This window comes from Haliotis rufescens, unplaced genomic scaffold, assembly GCF_023055435.1.
Source record: "Haliotis rufescens isolate VD_foot unplaced genomic scaffold, xgHalRufe1.0.p SCAF_31, whole genome shotgun sequence".
NCBI lineage: Eukaryota > Metazoa > Mollusca > Gastropoda > Lepetellida > Haliotidae > Haliotis > Haliotis rufescens.
The window spans coordinates 2,523,382-2,549,969 of NW_025964013.1; the positions used below are offsets into that span (position 1 = coordinate 2,523,382).

The 26,588-nt window shown below is 44.2% G+C and overlaps 2 protein-coding genes across 3 annotated transcripts in view; one reads left to right on the top strand and one right to left on the bottom strand.

Annotated features, from left to right (window-relative positions):
• LOC124136771 overlaps positions 1–8,434 on the top strand; it is a 48,098-nt gene extending 39,664 nt beyond the window's left edge. The window contains exons 13-15 of the mRNA XM_048380529.1: positions 3,446–3,583; positions 4,142–4,255; positions 5,456–8,434. Coding sequence (XP_048236486.1) covers positions 3,446–3,583; positions 4,142–4,255; positions 5,456–5,611 — 408 coding nt within the window. The 3' untranslated portion in view covers positions 5,612–8,434. The remainder of the gene's footprint in view (positions 1–3,445; positions 3,584–4,141; positions 4,256–5,455) is intronic.
• On the bottom strand, positions 8,145–25,988 carry LOC124136770. Of its 2 annotated transcripts, none has more exons than XM_046502793.2 (11): positions 25,676–25,988; positions 25,460–25,520; positions 22,461–22,634; positions 21,556–21,689; positions 16,990–17,122; positions 16,107–16,253; positions 14,930–15,100; positions 13,676–13,819; positions 11,197–11,757; positions 10,271–10,364; positions 8,145–9,421 (listed from the first exon to the last, which is right to left on the bottom strand). In XM_046502793.2, the coding sequence occupies exons 2-11, from the start codon at positions 25,518–25,520 to the stop codon at positions 9,016–9,018; spliced, it is 2,025 nt and encodes a 674-aa protein (XP_046358749.2). In that variant the 5' UTR covers positions 25,676–25,988; the 3' UTR covers positions 8,145–9,015. The 2 variants fall into 2 exon arrangements, with proteins under 2 accessions (XP_046358749.2, XP_046358748.2); XM_046502792.2 differs by having other exon boundaries at positions 11,197–11,790; positions 25,676–25,987.
• Positions 25,989–26,588: the final 600 nt, after the last annotated feature.

The window sequence follows — 26,588 nt, forward strand, 5'->3', positions numbered from 1 at the left end:
GTGGTAGTGGCAAGTCTCAGGGACGTTTACATACTCATCATACTACAGCGCGGATTCCGTCTACACGTAGGGGTAACCCCACCATTGACCACAGCTCCTCCAACTTTGAAAATCCAACATAGACATGCTGTTGGTAAAAAGAGCTGTAGAGATGGCGCACACCCCAGACTTAACACCGGGGTTTTATCCTCACATGGTACCCATGAGGGACTCAGATAAGATAAGAATGATCCACAATCTCTCCGTGTTCAACATACGCTATCTGAAGCATCCACCTTCTTGACGCCTCACCATGGTGAGACTGCTCAGAACCAACATCAATGCATTCGATCCTTGATCAGTCTTGACTATCCATCCCTCTGACCGCAGACTCTTCAGGTTCTAGTTCAGTAGGGTTCACTACCAGTGGGTAGTATTCCCATTTGGCATTTCAGTGACCCTATGGCTATTTACAGGAGTAATGGAGCCAATAACTATGTATATACACCTGACGAACATTTGGTTCGAGTCGTAGATAGAGGACAGTCTGCTGTGTCATCAACACACGCCAACGTTAGTATGCCACCGGGAGTTCACCATGCAGACGGCTACAATATCAACTGGGATGAATAGTCAATGAGTTCATAGATCATAGTTCATAGGAGGCCTGTTCCAGACAGACCAGGATCTCCTATCAGTACCGAGGGACAGATGGCACAAGATTCTACGCTTCTTGTCACCTGCGCTATACCAACCATGCACCCTTTGCCAATGGCAAGTGTTGCAAGGGTTACTCACCTAGGCACAGGACTTAACCAGCACAGGCCGTTGACAACTGCTCAATTCTACAATTCCTGAACCCTTACATCAAGCGTCAGGATCTACTCAAGGCCATCCCTCTACCTGCTCAACTAAGGCCTTACCTCCATTGGTGGACGGTAGAGTCGAATGTCTTAGGAGGAGTCTCTTTACCCAGGATATCCTGAGTATACACCTGTTCGTAGATGCCTCACTTCAGGGTTTGGGTGCTCACCTGCAAGGCCAGTCAGCCTCAGGGCTATGGTCAGGCGCTCATCGAAAGTGGCACAGAAACAACATGGACTTGGGAGCGTTAATTCTGGCCATATCCCTTTGGCAGTATCAGCTACAGTCTGCCCAACTCGCAATATCCACAGACAAAAGCACTGTGGTGTGGTGCCAGTGCAATCAGGGAACAACGCACTCCCACTCCCTGCTTCAACAGACATTCAGGTGTTTACATCTAGTGGATCGTCTGGAACTAAGTTATACAGTTCATAGTTGAGCACATCCCCGGATGTCGGAACTTACTGGCCGATGCCTTACAGACAGGGTGGCTCCCACCGAGTGGAAACTTCGCACAGAAGCATTCCAGTTACTGCTTCAGAAGTTCAGGCAACCAATCACTGGCTTGTTTGCTACTTGCCTAAACCACTAACGCATGACATATGTCCCTCTCCCTGTGGACTATACGATGACAAGTGGGGATCATTGAGACTTTGTGCAAGGCAAAAGAATCAAGACCATACGATTGCGTCACAACAGTTCCTAGCGGAATACCGCAACAATCTTGTTTGTCAATACCAGCTCTATGACATAGTAAGTAAAGAATTAGCTGATTATCTATTATTTTCTTTATCACTAAATGTGTATAGGGAATTTCACTTCAATTCCTATGTTCAGTCGGGTTGATATTTGAGCAAACCTACCGTAATGATGTTTTTCTGAACCTTTCCGCTTTATTGTTTATCGACAAACTGGTGTCGTATTTAGATTTCTGTATTCTGAAGGTTGACCCATTTCCAAACCGTCCGATTCTGATGCGTTAAGGAGTAATGCAGGATAAGTAAAATCTAAATATTTTTTACATGTGCATACATATCCTGCATTACTACGTTTAAGGCCCAACCATTGCAGACTTGCCTCCCCACTTTGGCTTCAGAAATTTCAAAAGTATATTTTTCTAAGAGCTCCATCTTCCCGAGGCAAGAGAGTTAACTGACTTTAAAAGTCCAGTTTCCACCCTTGCCGAACTAGCCTGGAATTGCTGGGCTCGATCGTAGCGCCACCAGTGGCTATTACGAGTAATGTCCTTTCTATGCCTCTCCTATTGACCAATCAGATTCAACTTCTCGTATCACTAACATTTGCTTCAAACAAAACAGTGGCGCCTAGTCAAGACCATCTGATCGATAATCAAGATCTATATTGTGATCAAACGAGTCTTACATCGCGAAGTGCATCAAATCACGTGAGCACCTTGATCAAAAACATGAAAAGATATAGAAAATATTTGTTGACAACGAGTTAGCGGTGCACATGCTTTGCAAATCCTGCAGTCGACCGAACTATGCATGACACTTTACGAACCGGATTTCGATTTCAGTGCGCGATTTTGATTGGACTATGCATACACTCGTAAGTCAAGCTAAAATGTAACTCCATAATACCAGCCTAGTTCGGCAAGGGTGGAAACTGGACTTTTACAGTCAGTTAACTCTCTTGCCTTGGAAGATGAAGAGCTCGGGCAACAGGCAGTGGTGTGAAGAAGGTGACCTTAGGTGTCATCAAGCTCACAGGACAGTGGCGGTGGTCAGTAAAAGTGGGACTTCAGAACAACAACTTTATTTCTTCACCCAGGACCATTGCTGTTGCACTGTCCTTTTTGTTGTCGTAACGTCAGCAGTGAATGCATTGGAGTAATGCAGGATAAGTACACAAATGTAAAAAATATTTAGATTTTACTAAGTCTGTACAAGTCTGAAACTGATGTTTTTTTGTTGTTTATCATCACACTCAGCTATATTCCAGCTCTATAATGATGGTTTGAAATGATCAAGTCCAGACCACACAACCAGTGATTGATATCATGAGCATCGATCTACGCAATTGGATTATGATGACATGCATCCACCAAGTCAGTGAGCTTGACCACCCGATCCCGTTAGTCACCTCTTATGACAAGCATGGGTTGCTGAAGACAAATTCTACTCCTGGATCTTCACTGGTCAAAAAATGATTTATCTTTGTATATATACTCACACCCAAAAGAAATCCAAAAACCATACATGTTGGTTAATATATGAAGAATTATTCATATTCAGGAGATGTTAGTTTGGTTTGATGCAGGAACGACCATACTGTTATGTTGCATGAACTGACCCACATGAACATATCCAATTGTAAATCCATAACTAGAAAAGCACCATTTGTCTCATGCAGGATAAGCGTGTAAAGTTTGGAAATCACGTGCAGTATATCGTGATAAGAATAAAGACACGCTGTGGTAACACTTGACTGATTGTTAGTTTTGACTTTAATTCATAGACATTGGAAACATCTTAACTTACATACTTCTTCGTATGTTTCTATGGTTTGCGTTTCTTTTGGCGGTTAGTATATTTGTTAGTAAACATGACACATGTGTGGTTTCTGTCCTGATATGTAGGCTCTGTCAGAAAAGAAATCAAGCTTTGTGACAGAGAGAGGCATTCAGCAGTACCTTGGCCTCATCAAGAACAACTTCAACATCATTGAGAGCCAGAAACACATTGGGTCAGGCAGGGACAGAAAACTCTTCTACCAGGTGAGGTCAGCTGTATCAGAATGATATGTGTGATTACTTGTCAGCAAAGGATAGACAGTATGTTTGTTCGTTTGTTTGTTGTTTAACCCAACACTAAGCAATATTCCAGCTATATGACGTTAATCTGTAAATAATCGAGTCTGGACCAGACAATCCAGTGATTGACATCATGAGCATCATGAGCATTGGGATCGATGACATGCATCAACCAAGTCTGATCCCGTTGGTTACCTCTTAAGACAAGCAAAGTCGTCTTTTATGGCAAGCATGGGTTGCTGCAGACCTATTCTACCCTGGATCTTCACAAGGCAAAGGATAGTAAGCTAATGCGAGACATGACATATTGAACAAATTTAAAGTTATAAACATTAAATAGGTCAGACTGATACCAAAATATATAAATCAAGCTTTGTAACATTGTTTTGTAATGAGAACTGGCATGTAGCTATTGCTTGTCATTGTTTGACATTGTTGTCAGTGTGCACTTGGTGTGGGGGTGATATCAAGCATTAACATCCTTGTATAACAGGCTCCTGACTGACATGTTTGTCTCCACAGATCTTCCACAAACTGGACAGTCTGAACTACATGGCTCGAGGGGACTGCCCCCCGGTCAAGTGTGAGGGGGAGGTGCGAGACTTCATCATGAGGGTCCGGACACTCCCACTGGAGGTAACAGTGATAAAATAGTATGTTAAGCCGACACTTATGGATGTAAATGATATATGTGACCAACCATGAGATAAGGGACCTTAAAGGGGAGTGTACACGCAAAAATCACTTTCTTTCTTTTTCTAAACAAAACGCAATTTTAGAATTAATTAGTATCTGTGTTTGAAAATATACACTCATTTTTTTCACAGTGAAAGTAGGAAGCTCACAATAGTGTGAAAATGATATGCCGTTATGAGGCCTTCGTTTTTCGAGCTAAACAGGCCTGAGTTATCCCCCTTAGATTATGACGTAATTGGTGCCAATTCAACTGGGTCCCTGTCTATTCTCAACGCAAAAGATATCAAGTACCAGTTTGCGGTAAAACAACATGGCCTACGACACACTCCGGCGCAGTGGTGACTCAGCATAACACTATGCTGGCTGGCATCTGAGACGCTAGAATCACACACCTAGACCTACACCACGTGAAGCGGCTCTAACAAAGCATGATGACGTCATAATGTTTATCAATTGGCACCAATGACGTCATATTGCAAGGGGCATAAGCCATGGTGTTTTTGTTGTGGAAATAGAACACTTGGTAAATGTGAAAAATATATATCGTTTTAATGCGAAAAATATGTTAATTAATTGTGATATTTTTATATTTTTGTCTATGACACTTCTAGGTTAACACTTTTAATGTGGAAAAAGTGCAAGAAAAATAGGTTAATTTCCGTGTGAACTTGCCCTTTAAGGGTGAAAAATCACATTTTGACTTCTTACTCTATTTTAAAACTACAGTATAGTATGACTTCAAAAATACATTTGATAAGCTTCAACTTATGTTTATTACAGCGTGACATGGCTTCGAACATTTGGATTCATTGTCTGCAAATTCCCTTTTTCAGGCTTATTACTGTTTTTGTGATAATTGCAGTTTTTAGATTTGTCTGAATAATTGAAAGTCTACATGTTTGCTGAAATGCTTTTGAATATTGTTTTTATTACATTACGGATTAACGAGAGAAAAGTATGATACTGTTTTTACAGTCTGCACACAGTGATTTTTACAGAAGTAAGTTGATGTCAAACGTCTTTCTTCATGACGCCCCAGCAGAGTTGTATCCTAGCACCCTTGAGGTCCCTTTTCTCCTGGGTCACATATGCTGTCCAAAGCCTTGTTACACATAACTCACTCACTCACTTACTGTTCAGGGCGACCTGGAACGTGAAACGCTGCATAAACTGGCCAGGGCCAAGTTCAACACACTGGTGTCGAATCTGTCCAGGAGGGAGAACCGATTGGCTGAAAACACAGACTACAGACTGATGCTGAACTGGCTGAAGGCTGTCCGAGGTTTAGACTCGTAGAGGACAACTCAAGCAATACATGCTATTGCTGCGCTTACTACGGGCTATTGCTGAACTGGCTTAAGGCTGTCGGAGGTTTAGTCTCGTAGAGGACAACTCAAGCAATACAGGCTATTGCTGGACTGACTACAGACTGATGCTGAACTGGCTGAAGGCTGTCGGAGGTTTAGTCTCGTAGAGGACAACTCAAGCAATATAGGCTATTGCTGGACTGACTACAGACTATTGCTGCACTGGCTGAAGGCTGTCGGGGGTTTAGTCTCGTAGAGGACAACTCAAGCAATACAGGCTATTGCTGGACTGACTACAGACTGATGCTGAACTGGCTGAAGGCTGTCGGAGGTTTGGACTCGTAGAGGACAACTCAAGCAATATAGGCTATTGCTGGACTGACTACAGACTGATGCTGAACTGGCTGAAGGCTGTCGGAGGTTTGGACTCGTAGAGGACAACTCAAGCAATACAGGCTATTGCTGGACTGACTACAGACTGATGCTGCACTGGCTGAGATTCTGTCGGAGGCTTATCCTCATGCTCTAGCAAACAGACAACAGGCTGAACTGGCTGAAAGTGTCCGAGGTGTGACCTCATAAAGTTGGGGAGAGGAATTGTCAGCAGATCTGCCTACTGGTGGCAAGCTGACATACTAAAGTAATATTCCGTGGCTAAGGCTGGAGGACAGAAACACAGACAGGGTGTCTAGTACAGGCTGAATTAATTTTTTATAGATAATGCAAGTTTATCGTTTGTAAAATAACTCAGGAACAAGAGAATCTAGAATCAGTTATTACTGAAAATTCCTCCTCACATGACAAGTACATTCTTAGTTCACCTTGGCATCATTGTTTTATATTTGCACATTAAACCTACTAGGTTTGTATTATGTCCATATATTCAGATATCTATGTTGTACTGTAAGTATTAGTATTTTCTGACTTTTGTCCCACCACAGCCGATGACGGACCATCAAGTCAAGGTCGGCTCTGTTTTCTCCATACATCCTGTTGCCATGGTTACATGATACTGTAATACTCTTGATGTGATAGTCATTATTGTTATTGTTGTTAAGATCCTTTCTGTGATGAAGTGTTGAATATATATTTACCTTGTATCATTGTCGTAGTCTCATATATAAAGTGTACCCTCGAGGGCTGGGACGGGTCACTCGGGAACTCTGGTTGGGTGGATGTTGAGTAGGACCTGGATACCCACAGGACTACCCGGACCTGTGGTTAGTCATGTGATATATTGTTTGATGACCAAAACTCACTATAGCTCAGTGGTTACACTACAAGTCGCCAATGTTTGCATTTCTCTCTGACAAAGCACATTCCTTCTGACGAGTATATGTTTGAGTGAACAAAGTTTCAGTCAACTTCAGTGTATGTATGATCTGATCATTTGATACATGTATCTAAACAGTTCTTGCCAGGGCTGCAGTAAAACTATTCCGAGTCAGACATTTTGTTCCCACATCTTGAGACCTACAGTGGGTACCCAGGTAGAGCCGGGTCGGGTGCTCAGGTTCCCTGGTAGTAAATTTGGACTCGTCCCAGCCCTAGTACTCTCATCTATGCATGTTATACTGTCAGGGCCACATGTTGCTGTGGGTTTCTACCCATCACTTCAGGCTTACTCCTTGTTAAGCTGACATGCTGCAATATAACTCACACAATGGTCAATGTTGTGTGAGACCTACTCGCTCTCACTCACGTTTCTTTCTATGGACACAAATCACTCTTTAATTTCCAGGTAGCCTAGTAGCCTAGTGGTTTAAGTGTTCCCTCGTCACATCAAAGGTTCGATTCCCAACATGGGTGCAATGTGTGGAGCCCATTTCTGGTGTCCCCCGCTGTGATATTGCTAAAAGTGGCGTAAAACAATACTCACTCACTCTTTTAATTTCTTCTTTATACCGAGGCAGTGGGGTAGCCTAGTGGTTAAACAGTTCGCTAATCACTCTGAAAACCGGGGTTCGATTCCCCATATGGACACAATGTGTGAAGCCCATTTACTGGTGTCAACCGATGTGATATTGCTGGAATATTGCTAAAAGTGGCGTAAAACCATACTCACTCACTCTTTTAATTTCTTCTTTATACCTGATATTCCTCTTCACTTCAGTTATGATTGTAATTAGAAGTTTGCTTTGTTAGATCTGGTTGTACCATTTCTGATCCGGTTACCATGGTGATATCCAGGAGAGGATGATGACTGGTTTATGAAAGTGACAACTAAAATCAGGATATTCACAATTATTTATGCACACTGCCACAACATTAGGTCAGATGAAATACTGGTTGTTTCTCAACCTCATCCAAATATTCTAGCTGACACTCAAATATATTTTCTTCCTCTAGGCTGAATTGTTTGTCTATCGTTTGTTTGTGTTTGTTCTTGAAAGCCGAACTCAGCAATAATCCAGCTATATGACAGCGGTCTGTCTGTAAATAATCGAGTCTGGACCAGACAATCCAGTGATCCCGTTAGTCGCCTCTTTCGACAAGCATAGTCGCTTTTTACGGCAAGCATGGGTAGCTGAAGGATTTGTGTGAGTATAGATAAAACTTAAGCCAAATTCAGTGTATGCATGACCAGATCGTTTTACACAAGTATCTAAATACATTTTGCCAGGGCGACAGTTAAACTATTCCCAATCGGACATATCTCTTGAGACCTACAACGGGTACCTGTGTAGGGTCGGGTAATAGGGGGTGGGTACCCGGGTAGTAAATTTGGACTCGCCCCAGCCCTATAAGCCCTTACAGCTGGAGTTCATTTGTCATCCAATTACTGTATGATCCAAATAAACATTTAATCATATGTTTTGCTTTATTATCTTGAACCTGTGTGTGTTTAGTTGTTTAGCAACAGAACCGATATCACCAGAATGTTGGACTGCCAATGGCTACAATGCAAAGCGTTGGTAATTTGTCAAACTGGAAAATAAAAATTATTTGAACCATATTCCAGTCACAAAACTCGTTATTGGTCAGTAAATAAAAATATATACCCCCTATACTCTACTTACATATAGGGGGGTATATATTTTTATTTACTGACCAATAACGAGTTCCTGTGATTCCAGTACATAGATTTATGAGTGAAGTTACATGTCACGTGTCCTCCCATCCACCGCTAACGCCATGACACACAACACATCTGTACAATATTCACAAGTTTACACGTCTGGCATTGTAACCCACGACACTGAATGGCCTGGCCAACCGTAAACACTCGTCCGTTTCCGCAACCACTCGGGTTGTCCGGAATGACACGAGTACCAACGGTTGTCACCAGCCATGTCACAGCATCTCACAGTCTCGTGCTGAACGAACCAGACAATGACTTCGACGCCAGGGCAAATAGGTCACAACAGATAGTAACACAAATCCTTGACTAGTTCACAAGCGGGGGTAAATGGACTGTATCTGTGTCAAGTCCGTCCCCGTCTGTGGGTACTCAGCTTCATCTTCAAAATGTACTGAGCGGACGGGGTCTGGGACACCCAGCGAGGCTCGCGTTGCCATGCCGCCGCTGTGAAGTCGTGGCAAGCCTGTTGGGGAGCCGTCCTCAAATACAGAGTCGTTACCGTCGTCAACATCAAACCCCCAGTTTTCATCTCTCCATCGTACACTGTTGTTTGCCGGTGCATCTTTTACGGACTGGAGTCGGACTCGCTTCTCGGTGTCTCCCCACACGGAGTTCCGCTTCTGGTGGACCAGATTCTCTCTTGAGGGACTTTTGTTGCTGCTGCTCGACAGGTGGCGCTTTGTCAGATTCCGCACGCGATATACCTGGGACTGTCCGCTGTAAACACGAGTGAGTGAGTGAGTATGGTTTTACGCCGCTTTTAGCAATATTCCAGCAATATCACGGCGGGGGACACCACAAATCTGTAAACAGGAAAGGAGTTTGAACTGTGCTTACAATTAGAGAAGCGCTCAGGGACAACTTAACACTTCATCTCGCACATCACCGTGTGGTTAAAGTGTTCGCTCGTCGCGTCGAAGACCCGTGTTCGATTCCCCACATGGGTACTGTGTGTGAAGCGCATTTCTGGTGTCCCCTGCAGTGATATTGATGGAATATTGCTAAAAGCGGCGTGAAACAATGCTCACTCAAACTGATAAAGTATTCATGTTGAGGGTAAATAATTGATGTTAATATCTCAAACACTCAACACACGAATATACAAGGAGTAAATATCAAATCAGCATAGGACACCATACTGCATAGCCATAATTACTTCGGTATGCGTTATATTGCCACGGACTTTTAAATAGTGACGCGGGTATTACCAGTATTCGCAAACATACAATAAATTATTGACTTCAGGTAATGCCCGTTCCAGGGATCCTATGATGTTGAACGCCGCACCCAGCAATATTCCAGCTATACGGCGGTCTGTAAACAATCGAGTCTGGACCAGACAATCCAATAATTGGCATCATCACCATCGATCCACGTTATAAGGATACGAAGACATGTATCAATCAAATCAACGAGCCTGACCATCGATCGTCTCTTACGACAAGCATAGTCGCCTTTAACGGCAAACATGGGTTGCTGAAGACCTATTTTCACCCGAATCTTCACGGGTCGATATGCCCTATGTAGCTGAGTATGACACATCCCCTGAACCACGATATGACGTACCCTCTGTGTTTCTTCCAGAACAGCTGCACCAGCACCAACACACCTAGACCCACCATCAGGAGACCGGCGACCACACCCAAGCCAATGTACAGACCTGTCCAATGTAACGACCAGGCCACTAATTGTCAATGAATTTATTGCAAGTGTTTACAAAGCATTTGATTGGTTGAACAATCACTAACGAACTACTGCTTCCTCATTGGTTGGTAATAGAATGGGCGGGGCTTGTGTTTCATTATTGCTCTGAGTGACGTCTGTGATTTGGTATTGTCTGCAGTCATTATAGTGTCAATGATACAATAAACAGTCTGCGAAGTTATTATTGTCAATGCGCCCCAATTATGTTTCTAGGTTTGTCAGCACCATACCCGTGCTCGTGGGTTTCACCGAAGTGGTAAACGTCTGAGACCTGCATCACTTCGGGCTTTCCTCCCACATCAAGCTGACACGCCGCGATATAACTGGAATACTGTTAGAAGCGGCGTTAAAACCAACTCACTCACTCACTCACTATTATTGTCAATGCATTTATTTGTAAGAATTGACTTCAATATCTTTTCGCGTTTATGGAGTTATGGGATTTACATAGTGTTTACACCGCTATTACGTTCATATGTCCATGAACGCCAAAAAATATTACCTTAATCGTTCTTATCAAAATTAGAACTTATTATTTATGTACCGTGAAATCTAGACTGGAGTGAATATAATCCAATCCAATGACCTCTACAGTCTACAAGGATACAGGGCTTGAAGGACATTATTGGTGTCCCTCGCCGCGATATGGCTGGAATATTGCTAAAACTTAAATCACCCACGGAGATCCGTCTCCACGCTTAACAGCAGTGATCGTAAGTATACATTCAAAATAATTTGATCACAGCCACTGAACTATTTCAGAATAGAAATATATTAAGACACCTTACCCCGCAGGTCAGTAGGATCTTCATTGGGCTTGTTGGTAACGTGGCTAGCTCCGACCGTAGTTTTGCTTCCTTCCATTGTTGTAGATTGTGGAGGTGTTCTGGCACTAGGAGAGCCTTCTGCAGGAGTTACAGCAGCTCCATTGCTCTGGTTACTGGAATATCCAGACACACGCGTCCCAGTAGTGACCGACGTACGGGTCGACTGAATGGAGGGCCTTGAGGTCACTGTTCCCGTCGTTGGGACACTTGTAATCTCTGCAGTGTCGGTTTGTCCGTGTGTTGTAGTTGCAGCTGCAGCTGTTCCCGTCGATGTGTCTCCATGTATCGCCCCAGTCTCAGTGTTCTGACCAGAGGTCCATGCGGGGTTGGAAGTTGCTGCTTCAGAAGACGTCGTCGTCCTCATTGTTGCTGACCAAGAAGAAGTCCCCGTGGTCGAGGGAGACGAAGGAGTCGTTATCGATGTGTGACTCGTGGATGCTACCACCGTAGTCGATGAAGATGTTGGAATAGTTGTGGAAGTTGTTGGTGAAGGTGGCGACGAAAATCGTGTGGATGAAGGTTCTGGAAGCAGTGTATGGGTTGTTGGTAGTAAATCTGGTGTCAGAGAACAGATCGGAGTGTTAAATGCTATCAATGCATGTATAGGTTTCATATCACAGCAAATCAGAAGTGAATATTTTCAATATCATTTTTTCGATGTCAAATGCACATGATTTTTAAGACAACACGGGTGATGGGATGGTCCCATGCGATCCTGGCACGCACAGCGAACTGCAGGACCTTATACGACTCGACACCTGAGCACATGCTCAGGTCCATTTGCTGAGCACTACCAGTTAAAATACCATCTGATGTGCGGAACGAAACGTATCAATACAGAAGGATGTCGTTTACCAGGTGAAGGTGACTTGGACATAGCGGTTCATTGGCGGATCGCGGTCACTTCAGCTACAGTGCACAGTGTGGAATAACATTACGGGACATCGGATAGTGACATTGTTTTGATACGGGACATAGGATAGTGTTACCGTACTGATACGGGACAAAGGATAGTAATACCGCTCTGATACGGGACAAAGGATAGTGAAACCGTACTGATACAGGACAAAGGATAGTGATACCGTACTGATACGGGACAAAGGATAGTGATACCGTACTGATACAGGACATAGGATAGTGATACCGTACTGATACGGGACAAAGGATAGTGATACCGTACTGATACGGGACAAAGGATATTGATACCGTACTGATACGGGACAAAGGATAGTGATACCGTACTGATACGGGACAAAGGATAGTGATACCGTACTGATACGGGACAAAGGTTAGTGATACCGTACTGATACGGGACATATGATCGTGATACTGTACTGATACGGGACATAGGATAGTGATACCGTACTGATACGGGACAAAGGATAGTGACACCGTACTGATACGGGACAAAGTATAGTGATACCGCTCTGATACGGGACAAAGGATAGTGACACCGTATTGATACGGGACATAGGATCGTGATACCGTACTGATACGGGACATAGGATAGTGTTACCGTACTGATACGGGACAAAGGATAGTGACACCGTATTGATACGGGACATAGGATAGTAATACTTTACTGATACGGGACAAAGGATAGTGATACCGTACTGATACGGGACCTAGGATAGTGATACCGTACTGATACGGGACAAAGGATAGTGATACCGTACTGATACGGGGCATAGGATCGTGATACTGTACTGATACGGGACATAGGATAGTGGCAGGGGACATAGGATAGTGACACCGTACTGCTACGGGACATAGGATAGTGACACCGTTCTGATACGGGACAAAGGATAGTGATACCGTACTGATACGGGACATAGGATAGTGGTACGGGACATAGGATAGTGATACCGCACTGATACGGGACAAAGGATAGTGGTAGGGGACATAGGATAGTGACACCGTACTGATACGGGACATTGGATAGTGACACCGTTCTGATACGGGACATAGGATAGTGAGACCGTACTGATACGGGACATAGGATCGTGATGCGGGACATGGTATAGTGATACCGTACTGATACGGGACAAAGGGTAGATTACTTCAAGACAGTTATCTCAACGTCAGCCCATGGTCCTGCATGGTCACATTTATCCCAAGATCTAACATCGTGAAGGTCGGGGGTAGACCAGGTCTTCAGCTGCCTATGCTTGTCGTAAAAGGCGACTATGCTTGTCGTAAGAGGCGACTAACGGGATCGGGTGGTCAGGCTCGCTGACTTGGTTGATGCATGTCAGCGTATCCCAATTGCGTGGATCGATGTTCATGATGTCAATCACTGGTTTGTCTGGTCCAGACACGATTGTTTACAGACCGCCGTCATATAGCTGGAGTATTGCTGAGTGCGGCGTTAAACAACAAACAAACAAACAAACAAACAAAAGACGTCAACAAGTGCGTTGTGACGTATGACATCTTTCACCTGAAGCACACATGATGATGGCTGATGCGGAACAGGGTCGCGTGCTGAGGTGTATCTTCTCTCCGACGTCTTTGTATGCAGCAAGACAGTCACCACCTTCGTCAACCGAATCAATGCCTTGCACGACGTCCTCGGCACTGCTCCCTGAATCGCGGACATTGTGACAGGATATACACCAGGTACAAGGGGACACAATTTGGAGGTTAGTCATCTATTTCTTTTTATTTTAAGTGAGTGAGTGAGTGAGTATGGTTTTAAGCCGCTTTTAGCAATATTCCAGCAATATCACGGCGGGGGACACCACAAATAGGCTTCACATATTGTACCCATTTTATTTTAAGAGAAAGCACCTTGACTTTAGACGTGCAACTTTATGGATAATAACTTCTGGTTTACTGCATAAAGCGATGTTTCGATGTCGATTCTTACACCGTTATGAAACTGGAGTGACAAGGGCCAAGTGAAGAGAGGTATTTATGCATAACATTTTGTGATAAGCAGCAGACTAACACAGACAACAACGGTAATAGATAACAAGCAGATTATTGGATGAAGCCAAACGTATAGTACGAGGTGGTGAGGTGAGGTGAACTGGGGTTATTGCACTTACATAGCGACGTGCATGCACGTGTGTGTGTGGCTGCTTGTACTAGCCCGGACAGATGCCGATGTATAGTGCAAGCCTACTGAGATACCATGCCGCAGTTTAACACGAACACCCCATTCAGACACAGTATACTAACTCCGAGCCGACCAGTCCTTGTTTTCCCCTTAATGCCGAGAGCTAGACATGGTAACAACAAGTACCATCTTTTAACGTCTTTTGGTATGACGCGACCGGGGAACAAACCCCGACCTTCCGCTCTCCGGGCGGACGCTTTTCCACTAGACAACGGAGGCGGTCGATTCAATGCGAATGTCCGTGAGATCCTTAAAGGCTAATCCACAAACTGCTTAAGGTGTAAAACTATATCACTCATGACCTTGAAATGTAGATTAACTTGGAAATTATGTTAATGGTTGTTATCATTAATAATTTTTTTATTTATTACCTTGGAATCAAGATGTGACCTTGGTATACTGTGCTGTAGACCGTTAGGTTTGTTATTATAATTTTTAGTTCAATATGGACTAACGCGTTATGTTACAAATGACATTTAGAGGTCTCGTTATCACATTAACCGCGTATACCTTAAATGCAAAACACAGCAAATAGCTCTCCTAATCGCCTAGCATTGCCATCTTGCCACGTACCATTAACCCACCGCCATTCTGTGTTTCTCCTGACACCGATCCAGTAGTACTCCTGTGTGCCTTGAGAGTTCCTAAACGGTGGGTTGTCCTTACTCGTCACGTCGGCCTTCTTCAGTCCACGACAAGCCTGCTCCCAGGTATTGTACGTCTCGTCCACCGTCAGGTTGCCTCCTGTGCAGACAAGTGCACATATTCCAGTCATGTGTGTATGGAACTGAAGTACTCACGGAAATGAAAAAAAACTGTTTTTTCGACCTCAGATCTTAAATAAATGTATAAATAAATAAATATGTAAATATTCAAACAACTAAATTAGTACTAATTGGGCCGTGGCACAAATACAGCGTATCAAATGTTTTTATGCCTTTTTACACGTAAAAGTGTGTAAAAATGTGAATAAAACAGACTATTGTGAAACAGGGCATAACCAGGTGTAAGTAGATCAAGGTGACCTATGACACCTTGACGACAGGTGAGAACAGGTGCATAATGCCTATAGTCTGTTTCTGCTATGTCAATTTGGACTTAGTTTTATTTTTGAATGTTGAAAGTGCCGACAAATTACCTCCTGTAAAGTACATTTTGTATTGTTCACTGAGATCAAACAAGCAAATCCAGACTAGTACTTTTCGAGTTGTTTTATCATTTCGTATTTACAGCTACGTAACACTTTGTGTCGATTTTTAAATTGAGAAAAACAGTTTTTTTTCATTTCCGTGAGTACTTTACCTGCCAAGTTTGGCGCAGATCTGTTTCGGAAATCAAAGTTCGGATACCTGGCGCACCAGTCACAGAACCCAACAGCTCCCCCAGCACAGGTTAATATAACGGGGCGGTCGGGTAGCCTAGTGGTTAAAGCGTTCGCTCTTCACGCCGACGACCCGGGTTCGATTCCCGACAATGTGTGAAGCCCATTTCTAGTGTCCCCCGCCGTGAATTGCTGGAATATTGTTAAAAGCGGCTTAAAACCATACTCACTCACTATTAATAAAACTGGTGGAACTTGAATGCAGAGTGAGTGAATTTACAAAGTCACATCGGTAATGAAATCACAGGTCGGAACCCATGTCAAAGTGTACATATTCAGAGTAAATATATTCAGAGCAGTATGAAACCTGTCTTGATTTCGCGTTAACATAGATTCGAACATTAGGATTCAACTCCAGAAAACAGTTACCCTCCTGACAAAACGCTTGTTTGTTGGTCGAGACTTGGGATCCACACCTGTCTGCCTTCATGACGACATCGTATGATGGTAGATTGTACAGGTACCCACACAGGCTGCTGTCTGTGTTCGCGGTGGACCAGGGATAGATGTCCTCGGCTGGCAACAGAACATTATTACATAGATTATATTTCACATTGACGCTACAACGAACATAACTCCACTTACAGATGCATAATTACGATTTTGTTCGTACTTAAAAGGGAAAAGAATATGTATTGGCGGTGTTCTTAACAGAGATGAAGTGAGGTGAAATCGGACATAACACCCCGTTGTCAGATTACAGCATGCACGTGTGTATGTGTGTGTGTGTGTGTGTGTGTGTGTGTGTGCTTATACTAGTCCGAACCTAAGCAGGGTTTATACTGCTAGCCCACTGAGATACCATGCTGCATTTTAAGATGGATACCTCACTCCGACACAGTATACGCACTCCGACTTGCCCGATCATTGTCGTATCCCTTTGTATCCGTATTGTCGTGCCCAGCACCAGGTATCAGTAAGTATAATCGTTTCACGTCAACGAAGACACATTTTATGGATAACATAACATTATGTTATCCGTGTATTCGTCCACTTCTAAGTAATGCCTATCAAACAATTCAATCGTTTAACGTCTGTTGAATGACGCGTCCTCGGGATCGACCTCCCCCCCCCCCCCCCCCCCCCCCCGACTTTCGATTTTCTGAGGGCACGCTTCTTAAAAGATGTCGCTGGGCTTGAGAGTGGTAAACAAGGAGGCGTGTAGGCGTACAAACGGTCACTTGTAAGTTATCTATGGAACACTTCTGGTGAGACATAATAATGCGCCCATGGTAGAGGAAGTAAAGCCTACGTTGGCGGTAGATGCTGCCGTAGCCTGAACCTCCACAGCGCTCCCCGACGTTGTGGGAACATCTCTGGTCACACTTCCCAATGTCCGCTTTGGACAGGTTCCCTATGAAATCCACGCAGGCGCAGCTGGTCTCCTAACAAGACAACATAGTTTTGTTAGAATCTGCAAAAACACATTTCCTTCCAGAATTGCACATAGTCTGAATTTGTTATATCACATAGTCTGAGGGGCAGTTGGGTAGCCTAGTGGTTAAAGCATTCGCTTGTCACGCCGAAGACCCGTGTTCGATTCTCCACATGGGTACAATGTGTGAAGCCAATTTCTGCTGTTCCGCCGGGATATTGTTTGAATATTGCTGAAAGCGGCGTTAAACCCAAATCACTCACTCACTTACTGAATCCATTCAATTTGTTATCATCACAAAGTCTGAATCAGTTATATTACATCGTCTGAATATATTATATTACAGTCTGAATCTGTTATATCACTGAGTCTGGATCAGTCATGTCCCTTAGTCTGAATCGGTTATACCAGTCTGAATATGTCCAATTCACCACCTGTACTTGTATACAGTATAAATCGTCCGAGATGAAGATCAGGCATTTACTGTTATTACATCAATTTTATCATGTAGATTCTTCTAAATCTAAATCTAAATCTGAAATATATTTGCAGAGCTTAGAGCTAAAAGGGGCCCAAACGCATTTTGGCCCTTTTTACATATTATTGCATAAATAATATCTATGAGTTCTTGTCTACATACAGAACAAATATTGTATGTTTGCATTGACAAGTTTTTGGCCCTTTCAGCTCTCATTGTCATGTGTTGTTGAGACTGGTTGTTCAAGAGATTTTTGAAAGTTTTCACACATCATAATTATGTTTAAAATATTTTAGTTTAAACCATTTAAAAGAGCTTCAATAGTATGTGTTTATACTTTCAGTAGTAGTTTATCAATCGCACCTGTTAAATCCCATGTAAATGCCTGAGGGCAAAAAGGGCCAAAAGGGCCAAAATACAGACATTAGCCCATTAGCCCATCCTTTTTGGGATGTTATTTTTTATAGCAACATTTATATGCCTACTGTCAGAATGTGTTAAAGTTTAGGAATTTATAGGTAAATAAAAAATGTTCATTTGCATGCATAATTATGGTTATGGTTTTCATTACTTTTCTCCAAACGGACTCCACGTGACATTGGCCCTCATGACTCTAAGCTCTTCATTTGCAGATGTCAGCGCATTCCGAGTACTCGCGACTATCGGCACATTCACTGTCATCGTACGATCATTGCCACAAGACATGCGTACGTTATACGTGCAGTATGACGCTAGTCCCGTACGACCATTGCCACAAGACATGCGTACGTTATACGTGCAGTATGACGCTAGTCCCGTACGACCATTGCCACAAGACATGCGTACGTTATACGTGCAGTATGACGCTAGTCCCGTACGACCATTGCCACAAGACATGCGTACGTTATACGTGCAGTATGACGCTAGTCCCGTACGACCATTGCCACAAGACATGCGTACGTTATACGTGCAGTATGACGCTAGTCCCGTACGACCATTGCCACAAGACATGCGTACGTTATACGTGCAGTATGACGCTAGTCCCGTACGACCATTGCCACAAGACATGCGTACGTTATACGTGCAGTATGACGCTAGTCCCGTACGACCATTGCCACAAGACATGCGTACGTTATACGTGCAGTATGACGCTAGTCCCGTACGACCATTGCCACAAGACATGCGTACGTTATACGTGCAGTATGACGCTAGTCCCGTACGACCATTGCCACAAGACATGCGTACGTTATACGTGCAGTATGACGCTAGTCCCGTACGACCATTGCCACAAGACATGCGTACGTTATACGTGCAGTATGACGCTAGTCCCGTACGACCATTGCCACAAGACATGCGTACGTTATACGTGCAGTATGACGCTAGTCCCGTACGACCATTGCCACAAGACATGCGTACGTTATACGTGCAGTATGACGCTAGTCCCGTACGACCATTGCCACAAGACATGCGTACGTTATACGTGCAGTATGACGCTAGTCCCGTACGACCATTGCCACAAGACATGCGTACGTTATACGTGCAGTATGACGCTAGTCCCGTACGACCATTGCCACAAGACATGCGTACGTTATACGTGCAGTATGACGCTAGTCCCGCACGACCATTGCCACAAGACATGCGTACGTTATACGTGCAGTATGACGCTAGTCCCGTACGACCATTGCCACAAGACATGCATACGTTATACGTGCAGTATGACGCTAGTCCCGTACGACCATTGCCACAAGACATGCGTACGTTATACGTGCAGTATGACGCTAGTCCCGTACGACCATTGCCACAAGACATGCATACGTTATACGTGCAGTATGACGCTAGTCCCGTACGACCATTGCCACAAGACATGCGTACGTTATACGTGCAGTATGACGCTAGTCCCGTACGACCATTGCCACAAGACATGCGTACGTTATACGTGCAGTATGACGCTAGTCCCGTACGACCATTGCCACAAGACATGCATACGTTATACGTGCAGTATGACGCTAGTCCCGTACGACCATTGCCACAAGACATGCGTACGTTATACGTGCAGTATGACGCTAGTCCCGTACGACCATTGCCACAAGACATGCGTACGTTATACGTGCAGTATGACGCTAGTCCCGTACGACCATTGCCACAAGACATGCGTACGTTATACGTGCAGTATGACGCTAGTCCCGTACGACCATTGCCACAAGACATGCGTACGTTATACGTGCAGTACGACCCTAGTCCCGTACGACCATTGCCACAAGACATGCGTACGTTATACGTGCAGTATGACGCTAGTCCCGTACGACCATTGCCACAAGACATGCGTACGTTATACGTGCAGTATGACGCTAGTCCCGTACGACCATTGCCACAAGACATGCGTACGTTATACGTGCAGTATGACGCTAGTCCCGTACGACCATTGCCACAAGACATGCGTACGTTATACGTGCAGTATGACGCTAGTCCCGTACGACCATTGCCACAAGACATGCGTACGTTATACGTGCAGTATGACGCTAGTCCCGCACGACCATTGCCACAAGACATGCGTACGTTATACGTGCAGTATGACGCTAGTCCCGTACGACCATTGCCACAAGACATGCGTACGTTATACGTGCAGTATGACGCTAGTCCCGTACGACCATTGCCACAAGACATGCGTACGTTATACGTGCAGTATGACGCTAGTCCCGCACGACCATTGCCACAAGACATGCGTACGTTATACGTGCAGTATGACGCTAGTCCCGCACGACCATTGCCACAAGACATGCGTACGTTATACGTGCAGTATGACGCTAGTCCCGCACGACCATTGCCACAAGACATGCGTACGTTATACGTGCAGTATGACGCTAGTCCCGTACGACCATTGCCACAAGACATGCGTACGTTATACGTGCAGTATGACGCTAGTCCCGTACGACCATTGCCACAAGACATGCGTACGTTATACGTGCAGTATGACGCTAGTCCCGCACGACCATTGCCACAAGACATGCGTACGTTATACGTGCAGTATGACGCTAGTCCCGCACGACCATTGCCACAAGACATGCGTACGTTATACGTGCAGTATGACGCTAGTCCCGTACGATCATTGCCACAAGACATGCGTACGTTATACGTGCAGTATGACGCTAGTCCCGCACGACCATTGCCACAAGACATGCGTACGTTATACGTGCAGTATGACGCTAGTCCCGCACGACCATTGCCACAAGACATGCGTACGTTATACGTGCAGTATGACGCTAGTCCCGTACGACCATTGCCACAAGACATGCGTACGTTATACGTGCAGTATGACGCTAGTCCCGCACGACCATTGCCACAAGACATGCGTACGTTATACGTGCAGTATGACGCTAGTCCCGCACGACCATTGCCACAAGACATGCGTACGTTATACGTGCAGTATGACGCTAGTCCCGTACGATCATTGCCACAAGACATGCGTACGTTATACGTGCAGTATGACGCTAGTCCCGTACGATCATTGCCACAAGACATGCGTACGTTATACGTGCAGTATGACGCTAGTCCCGTACGATCATTGCCACAAGACATGCGTACGTTATACGTGCAGTATGACGCTAGTCCCGCACGACCATTGCCACAAGACATGCGTACGTTATACGTGCAGTATGACGCTAGTCCCGTACGACCATTGCCACAAGACATGCGTACGTTATACGTGCAGTATGACGCTAGTCCCGTACGACCATTGCCACAAGACATGCGTACGTTATACGTGCAGTATGACGCTAGTCCCGCACGACCATTGCCACAAGACATGCGTACGTTATACGTGCAGTATGACGCTAGTCCCGTACGACCATTGCCACAAGACATGCGTACGTTATACGTGCAGTATGACGCTAGTCCAGCATAGGGACAGGGACATACTTATTGTAACAGCGTTAATAATGTTATTAGTCTTTGTAATATGCTATGTGGCACTTCGAATATTTGCTCACACTCAGGACAGCGAACTTGTAGGCTTGGTGGCACCGGAGGTAGCAGTCGAACACCTCTGTCACCCCACCATGGATCAGCGTTAGGGTCGGGGGCAGAACGTAGCACCCCACGTGCGTGTATAGTGGGGTCCCATCTGAAACAGAAGCAGGCCGTTGGGAGCGTGTAGGAAGCACCAGATTATTTCCATGGATAGAATAAATGAAGAGGGTCGGGACACACCGTTTATTTGTTTGTTTTTGTGTGTTGTTTAACGCCGAACTCAGCAATATTCCAGCTATATGACGGCGGTCTGTAAATAATCGAGTCTGTACCAGACAATTCAGTGATTGACATCATGAGCATCGATCCACGCAATTGGGATACGATGACATGCATCAACCAAGTCAGCGAGCCAGACCACCCGATCCAACTAGTCGCCTCTTACGACAAGCAAGCGTGGGTAGATGAAGACCTATTCTACCCCGGATCTTCACGGGTCACACCGTTTATCTCCACACTATTTCTCATAACGTGACGGGTGTTTCAAGTGGGCGAGGTGACAGAATCAAGAGTATGAAAATATGTAACGGTATCATTCACACATGTAGTCAAAAGGTAAGCCGTCCTCCAACTTAGGAATAGTTACCAAAGCTTTTGTGTATTTTAATTGTTAAAAAATATTGTAATTAGGGTGTTGCCGGTCACTGTCACCCTCGAGGACAGTGGAATAAATATATTGTTTCACAAGACATTTTCTTAGGACATCCAACGAGGTGAAGTGAACAAATATTTTGTATGTGGCAAAAATGGGGTCATAGTCTTTCCCAGCATTTTCTGGAAGAGACAATTCTTTTAAAAATAAACCCACGGTCACTTTGATACAACACAAACGCCCAATACTGAATGTGTCAATGAACCCTACTACCTTGCCACGCCCACGAGGAGTGCATCTTCCTTCCTCCCAACCACACAGGTGGGATGCCATCAACCACTCCCCGGAGGTCCTCCAGCGTCCTCTCACGCGGAACAATCATCCCGGCTCTGTCCGCGCAGAGATCCTGTCCCTGATCCCACGTCCGGGTAGGAAGCAGAGAACACCCTGGAACATATTGAACGGGTGTATTAACATCGATAGCAACACGGGTGCCTTAGGTTTATGTGACATTCACAACATGCATACAATACTCATATCCCCCGCCAATATGACATGTCCGGTTGTGCGCAAGGCAAGAAATATTGTACGGTTTTCAAGATCTGCTCCGGAAATGAACACAACCGCCTTTTCTGTCTAAGTCAAAGCCATTGCTATGGAAACTAGAAAATTATTTTTTTTTAAAATCCCAAACTATCAAAAGGAATCAGTATACCAATAGACCTATCAATATGCCAAGCTTGGTGAAGAAATGTTGTACGGTTTTCAAGATCTGCTCCGGAAACGAGCACTACCACCATTTTCAGTTTACGTCAAAGTCGTTGACATGGAAACTCGAAAAATACATTTGTCCAAAATCCAAAACTATCCAAATAATAATACTATAAATAACGCGACAAAACCCTTTTCAATTCCAATAGAAATATCTGCATAAAGCAGAGTCGTTGTACAATTAGGACTATATCATGAACATGTGTTAATGAATCACTATCAAACATACTCACACGCAAAAGAAACGCAAGTTGTTTTAAGCAAATAGGTAACAAACACGGAACCATAAATTGATACGAGTTGTCGCATGTAGTGAAGCCTGATGGTGTTATCAATATTTTTGGTTGCATTTTGGAAGCCCCGAGTAAAAACGCAACATAAAAAACGCATCGCCAAAACGTACAATTTCAATGAATATGTGGGTATCATGCACCCATTTCTCGCGAACTGTAGTGGGTATAAAACTCTGGACGATTCTTGGACCTACCACTCCTTTGTCAACAATGCCACGCCTAACTCAAATTCAGAGAAACCAGGCTATCGGACGTTTGGAAGCTGGAGAGTCTGTCCAAGATGTTGCTCGTCATTTCAACGTTAACATAACCACAATTTACCGTCTCCTGCATCAATACAATGCTACACAGACCACAGATGACTTCCTCGGAGCGGTCGTCCTAGGGTCACCATACCTGGACAAGATCGGCAGAGTACCCGTCAACACCAGCGACATCCGTTCCTAACTGCAAGTGAAAGTGCTCGACAGACCATAGGAACACATAATCGACACATTAGCCGGGACACTGTGATCCGGTGTCTTCGTTCCATCAACCTCAGATGTCGCCGACCAGCACGTCGTCCTGTTCTCCAACCACGGCATCGACAAGCCCGACTTCAGTGGGCACAGGGTCATCACAATTGGCGTCATCGTGACTGGAGGCATGTCATCTTCTCTGATGAAAGTCGCTTTTGTGTCTCCCATGCAGACGGAAGAGTCAGAAATTGGCGGCGTCGAGGTGATCGTTTCGCTGACAGAAACGTTGTGGAAAGGGATCCATGGGGTGGACCTAGCGTCATGATATGGGCAGGGATTGGACTTAATGCGAGACTTGGACCCATGTGCTTTCTGAATGTTGGTCAAGGTCGGGGACACGGCGTCACTGCTCAGCGGTATATCGACCAAGTGATCAGACCCCACGTTGTTCCATTTTTTGCGCAACATCAAGAACACATTTTCCAGCAGGACAACGCTCGTCCCCATGTTGCCAGAGCTACCATGGCCTTTCTGCAACAACACAACATCCGTGTTCTACCGTGGCCAGCCCTCAGTCCTGATCTGAACCCCATCGATCACTTGTGGGATGAGGTTCAAAGGCGTCTGCACAATGTACGCCCAGTCCCTACAACTGCCGATGAACTACGCACAGCTGCTCTGGATGTGTGCGGGAGGAACCTAGGGCCTTCACAAATCGTCTGATCCACTCAATGTACAGGAGATGTGTGGCAGTGATCAATGCTAATGGTGGTCACACCAGGTATTGACTGACATTTTGGGTATTGTCCCGAAACTGTGTAAGCCCTTAACATTAAAAAAAACCCGATTATGCTATCTGCCCTTTAATCCATTAAACTGTCTTCAGTCAAATATTTGTCAATATTGCCCTATTAGTATTTCTTGTCTTTACTGTTGAAAATAAATAACATGTATACTGCATACTCGACTTGCGTTTCTTTTGCGTGTGAGTATAGTAATGATACCAGTTGTTCGCGAAAAGGTCAGCGTATCCTGCCCCTCCGGTGGCACCCGTCACAAACACATGCAAAGGCAAGTCAATTGTTCAGCCAAAAACATATGGGAACATATGGTACAAGTCAAAATAGGGAATTGCATCGGACATCATTTTTGTCACTGATGCGTCAAATTTGGAAATGTCCTCCACATGTCTACCATAAAACTTTTTGAAAGCTTTACTGAGGCCTTGAATGTTGTAACCTTGATCAAACAACTTCAGAGCAAGACGCGTATGGCGCTTTTGAAATCTTGGTAGAAAGACCATGTTCGATTGTATCTCTAAAGTTGAGAAATGTAAACAGTAAGTGACTAAACCTGTCTATGTGCCAAGTCCGGAAACGAAACGTGACGGAGGGGCGGAGGGACGGACGGACAGAACCTATTCCTATATTCCCCTTCAACTTCCTGGCGGGGTATAATAACCTACGATGGTTTCTAACGTCCTGAAGACGTGGTCCATATCACTAAAGCATGTCCTCCCCATTGGTACAGACACATGTAATGACATACCAGACCAGACGCGACCTGCTCTTCCCTATTCGTATAATAGGGACCATGCCAACCTTCCTTCAATATTAACTGTAATAGTAGTTAGAAGAAAACCAACAATCAAACCGAATCTTACTGTCTGCCACTCGAAGTGCAATTATGTCAAAAGTACCATTTCATCAAATAATGTCCACAAATACAATATGACATAAAAGCTACTTACGGACTGTGATAGAAAGAAAAATCCAGCCGAACGCTGTCTGTATCGTTACAGGTGATAACATCTGAAATAAAACGCTGCCATTTGTAATTTAAACGAATATGACACGATTGAAACATGATAAATATTATAAGCTCAAATGCCTAAAAAACTTAAAATCATAGTCACCGGTTTCAGGTGTATTGTAGAAAGTGTATCCATGTACCCATTATTACTTACTGTTGGCTGTGTGTTCCAGCAATACTGAGGGTTGTGTAAGTATCAGGAGACTGGAGGTGCGGCGCGTCAGACAAACAGTAACCCCTCTCTGGTCAACAGTAGGTCAATGTCAACCCCAGAATGGACATTCTAATCCGCATTCCATGTGAGCAGAAACAAGAATTGATAAAATATCCAAACAAAAGAACTGTCCTTGTTGACACACCAGCAAGGGGGAAGTATGTGAAGGAAGCTGGGTGTTGCAAACGATACAGGTAGAATCATAAGCAAGTAGTACTTACCACACAGTCAAGAATCAGTCCGGTGATATAAACACCGGCTAGATCACAGCAAATGAACTACTTCAATCTTTATTTCACATACTTAACGACTACAGGCCTACAGCACATTACAATTTGTCCAGTAGTGTGTGTCTTGCGTTACAAACAATCTTTTATCCAGCAGATTTTCTAAAATTCACAGCATGGAATATATATACATCGATAGGTTTCGCAAATGTATAACATTTTCCGTTGACATGGGTACACTTAAGTTTACCAGTTAAAGGGAACTGCAAAACTTATTAATATTCTTACGTTGTAGGTCCGAATATGTAGGGAAAACAAAAATAGAATGGTATTCGTCTTCTACTTTTTTGTAAGTTGCTGCTCTGACGAATTCTGTTTTCACGTGGAATACCTGTATATTTTATGCAACGCAATCTTGCAAGTTGTGCTCTGAAGTTACTAACGTTTACATTTAATAAATATTTGTCAGTACTAAAACGCCTTTGAACAAAGAATGGCACGTTCATTTACTAGACAATGAAAGAGACGCGTGCCAATTCTGAATATACATGTCCTTCGAGGTTTGCGAAAAACAATCAATAAAGTTTGGTGATATGCCAATATGCTGATTTAACCATATGTTTCCA

Coding starts and splice junctions, on each gene's coding strand:
- LOC124136770 (XM_046502792.2), bottom strand. CDS start 25,520: ATGTTATCACCTGTAACGATACAGACAGCGTTCGGCTGGATTTTTCTT. Junction 13,820..14,929: donor AGAATGGCGGTGGGTTAATG/GTACGTGGCAAG, acceptor TCCGCGATTCAG/GGAGCAGTGCCGAGGACGTC. Junction 9,422..10,270: donor TTCTGGAAGAAACACAGAGG/GTACGTCATATC, acceptor TCGTGTTTACAG/CGGACAGTCCCAGGTATATC.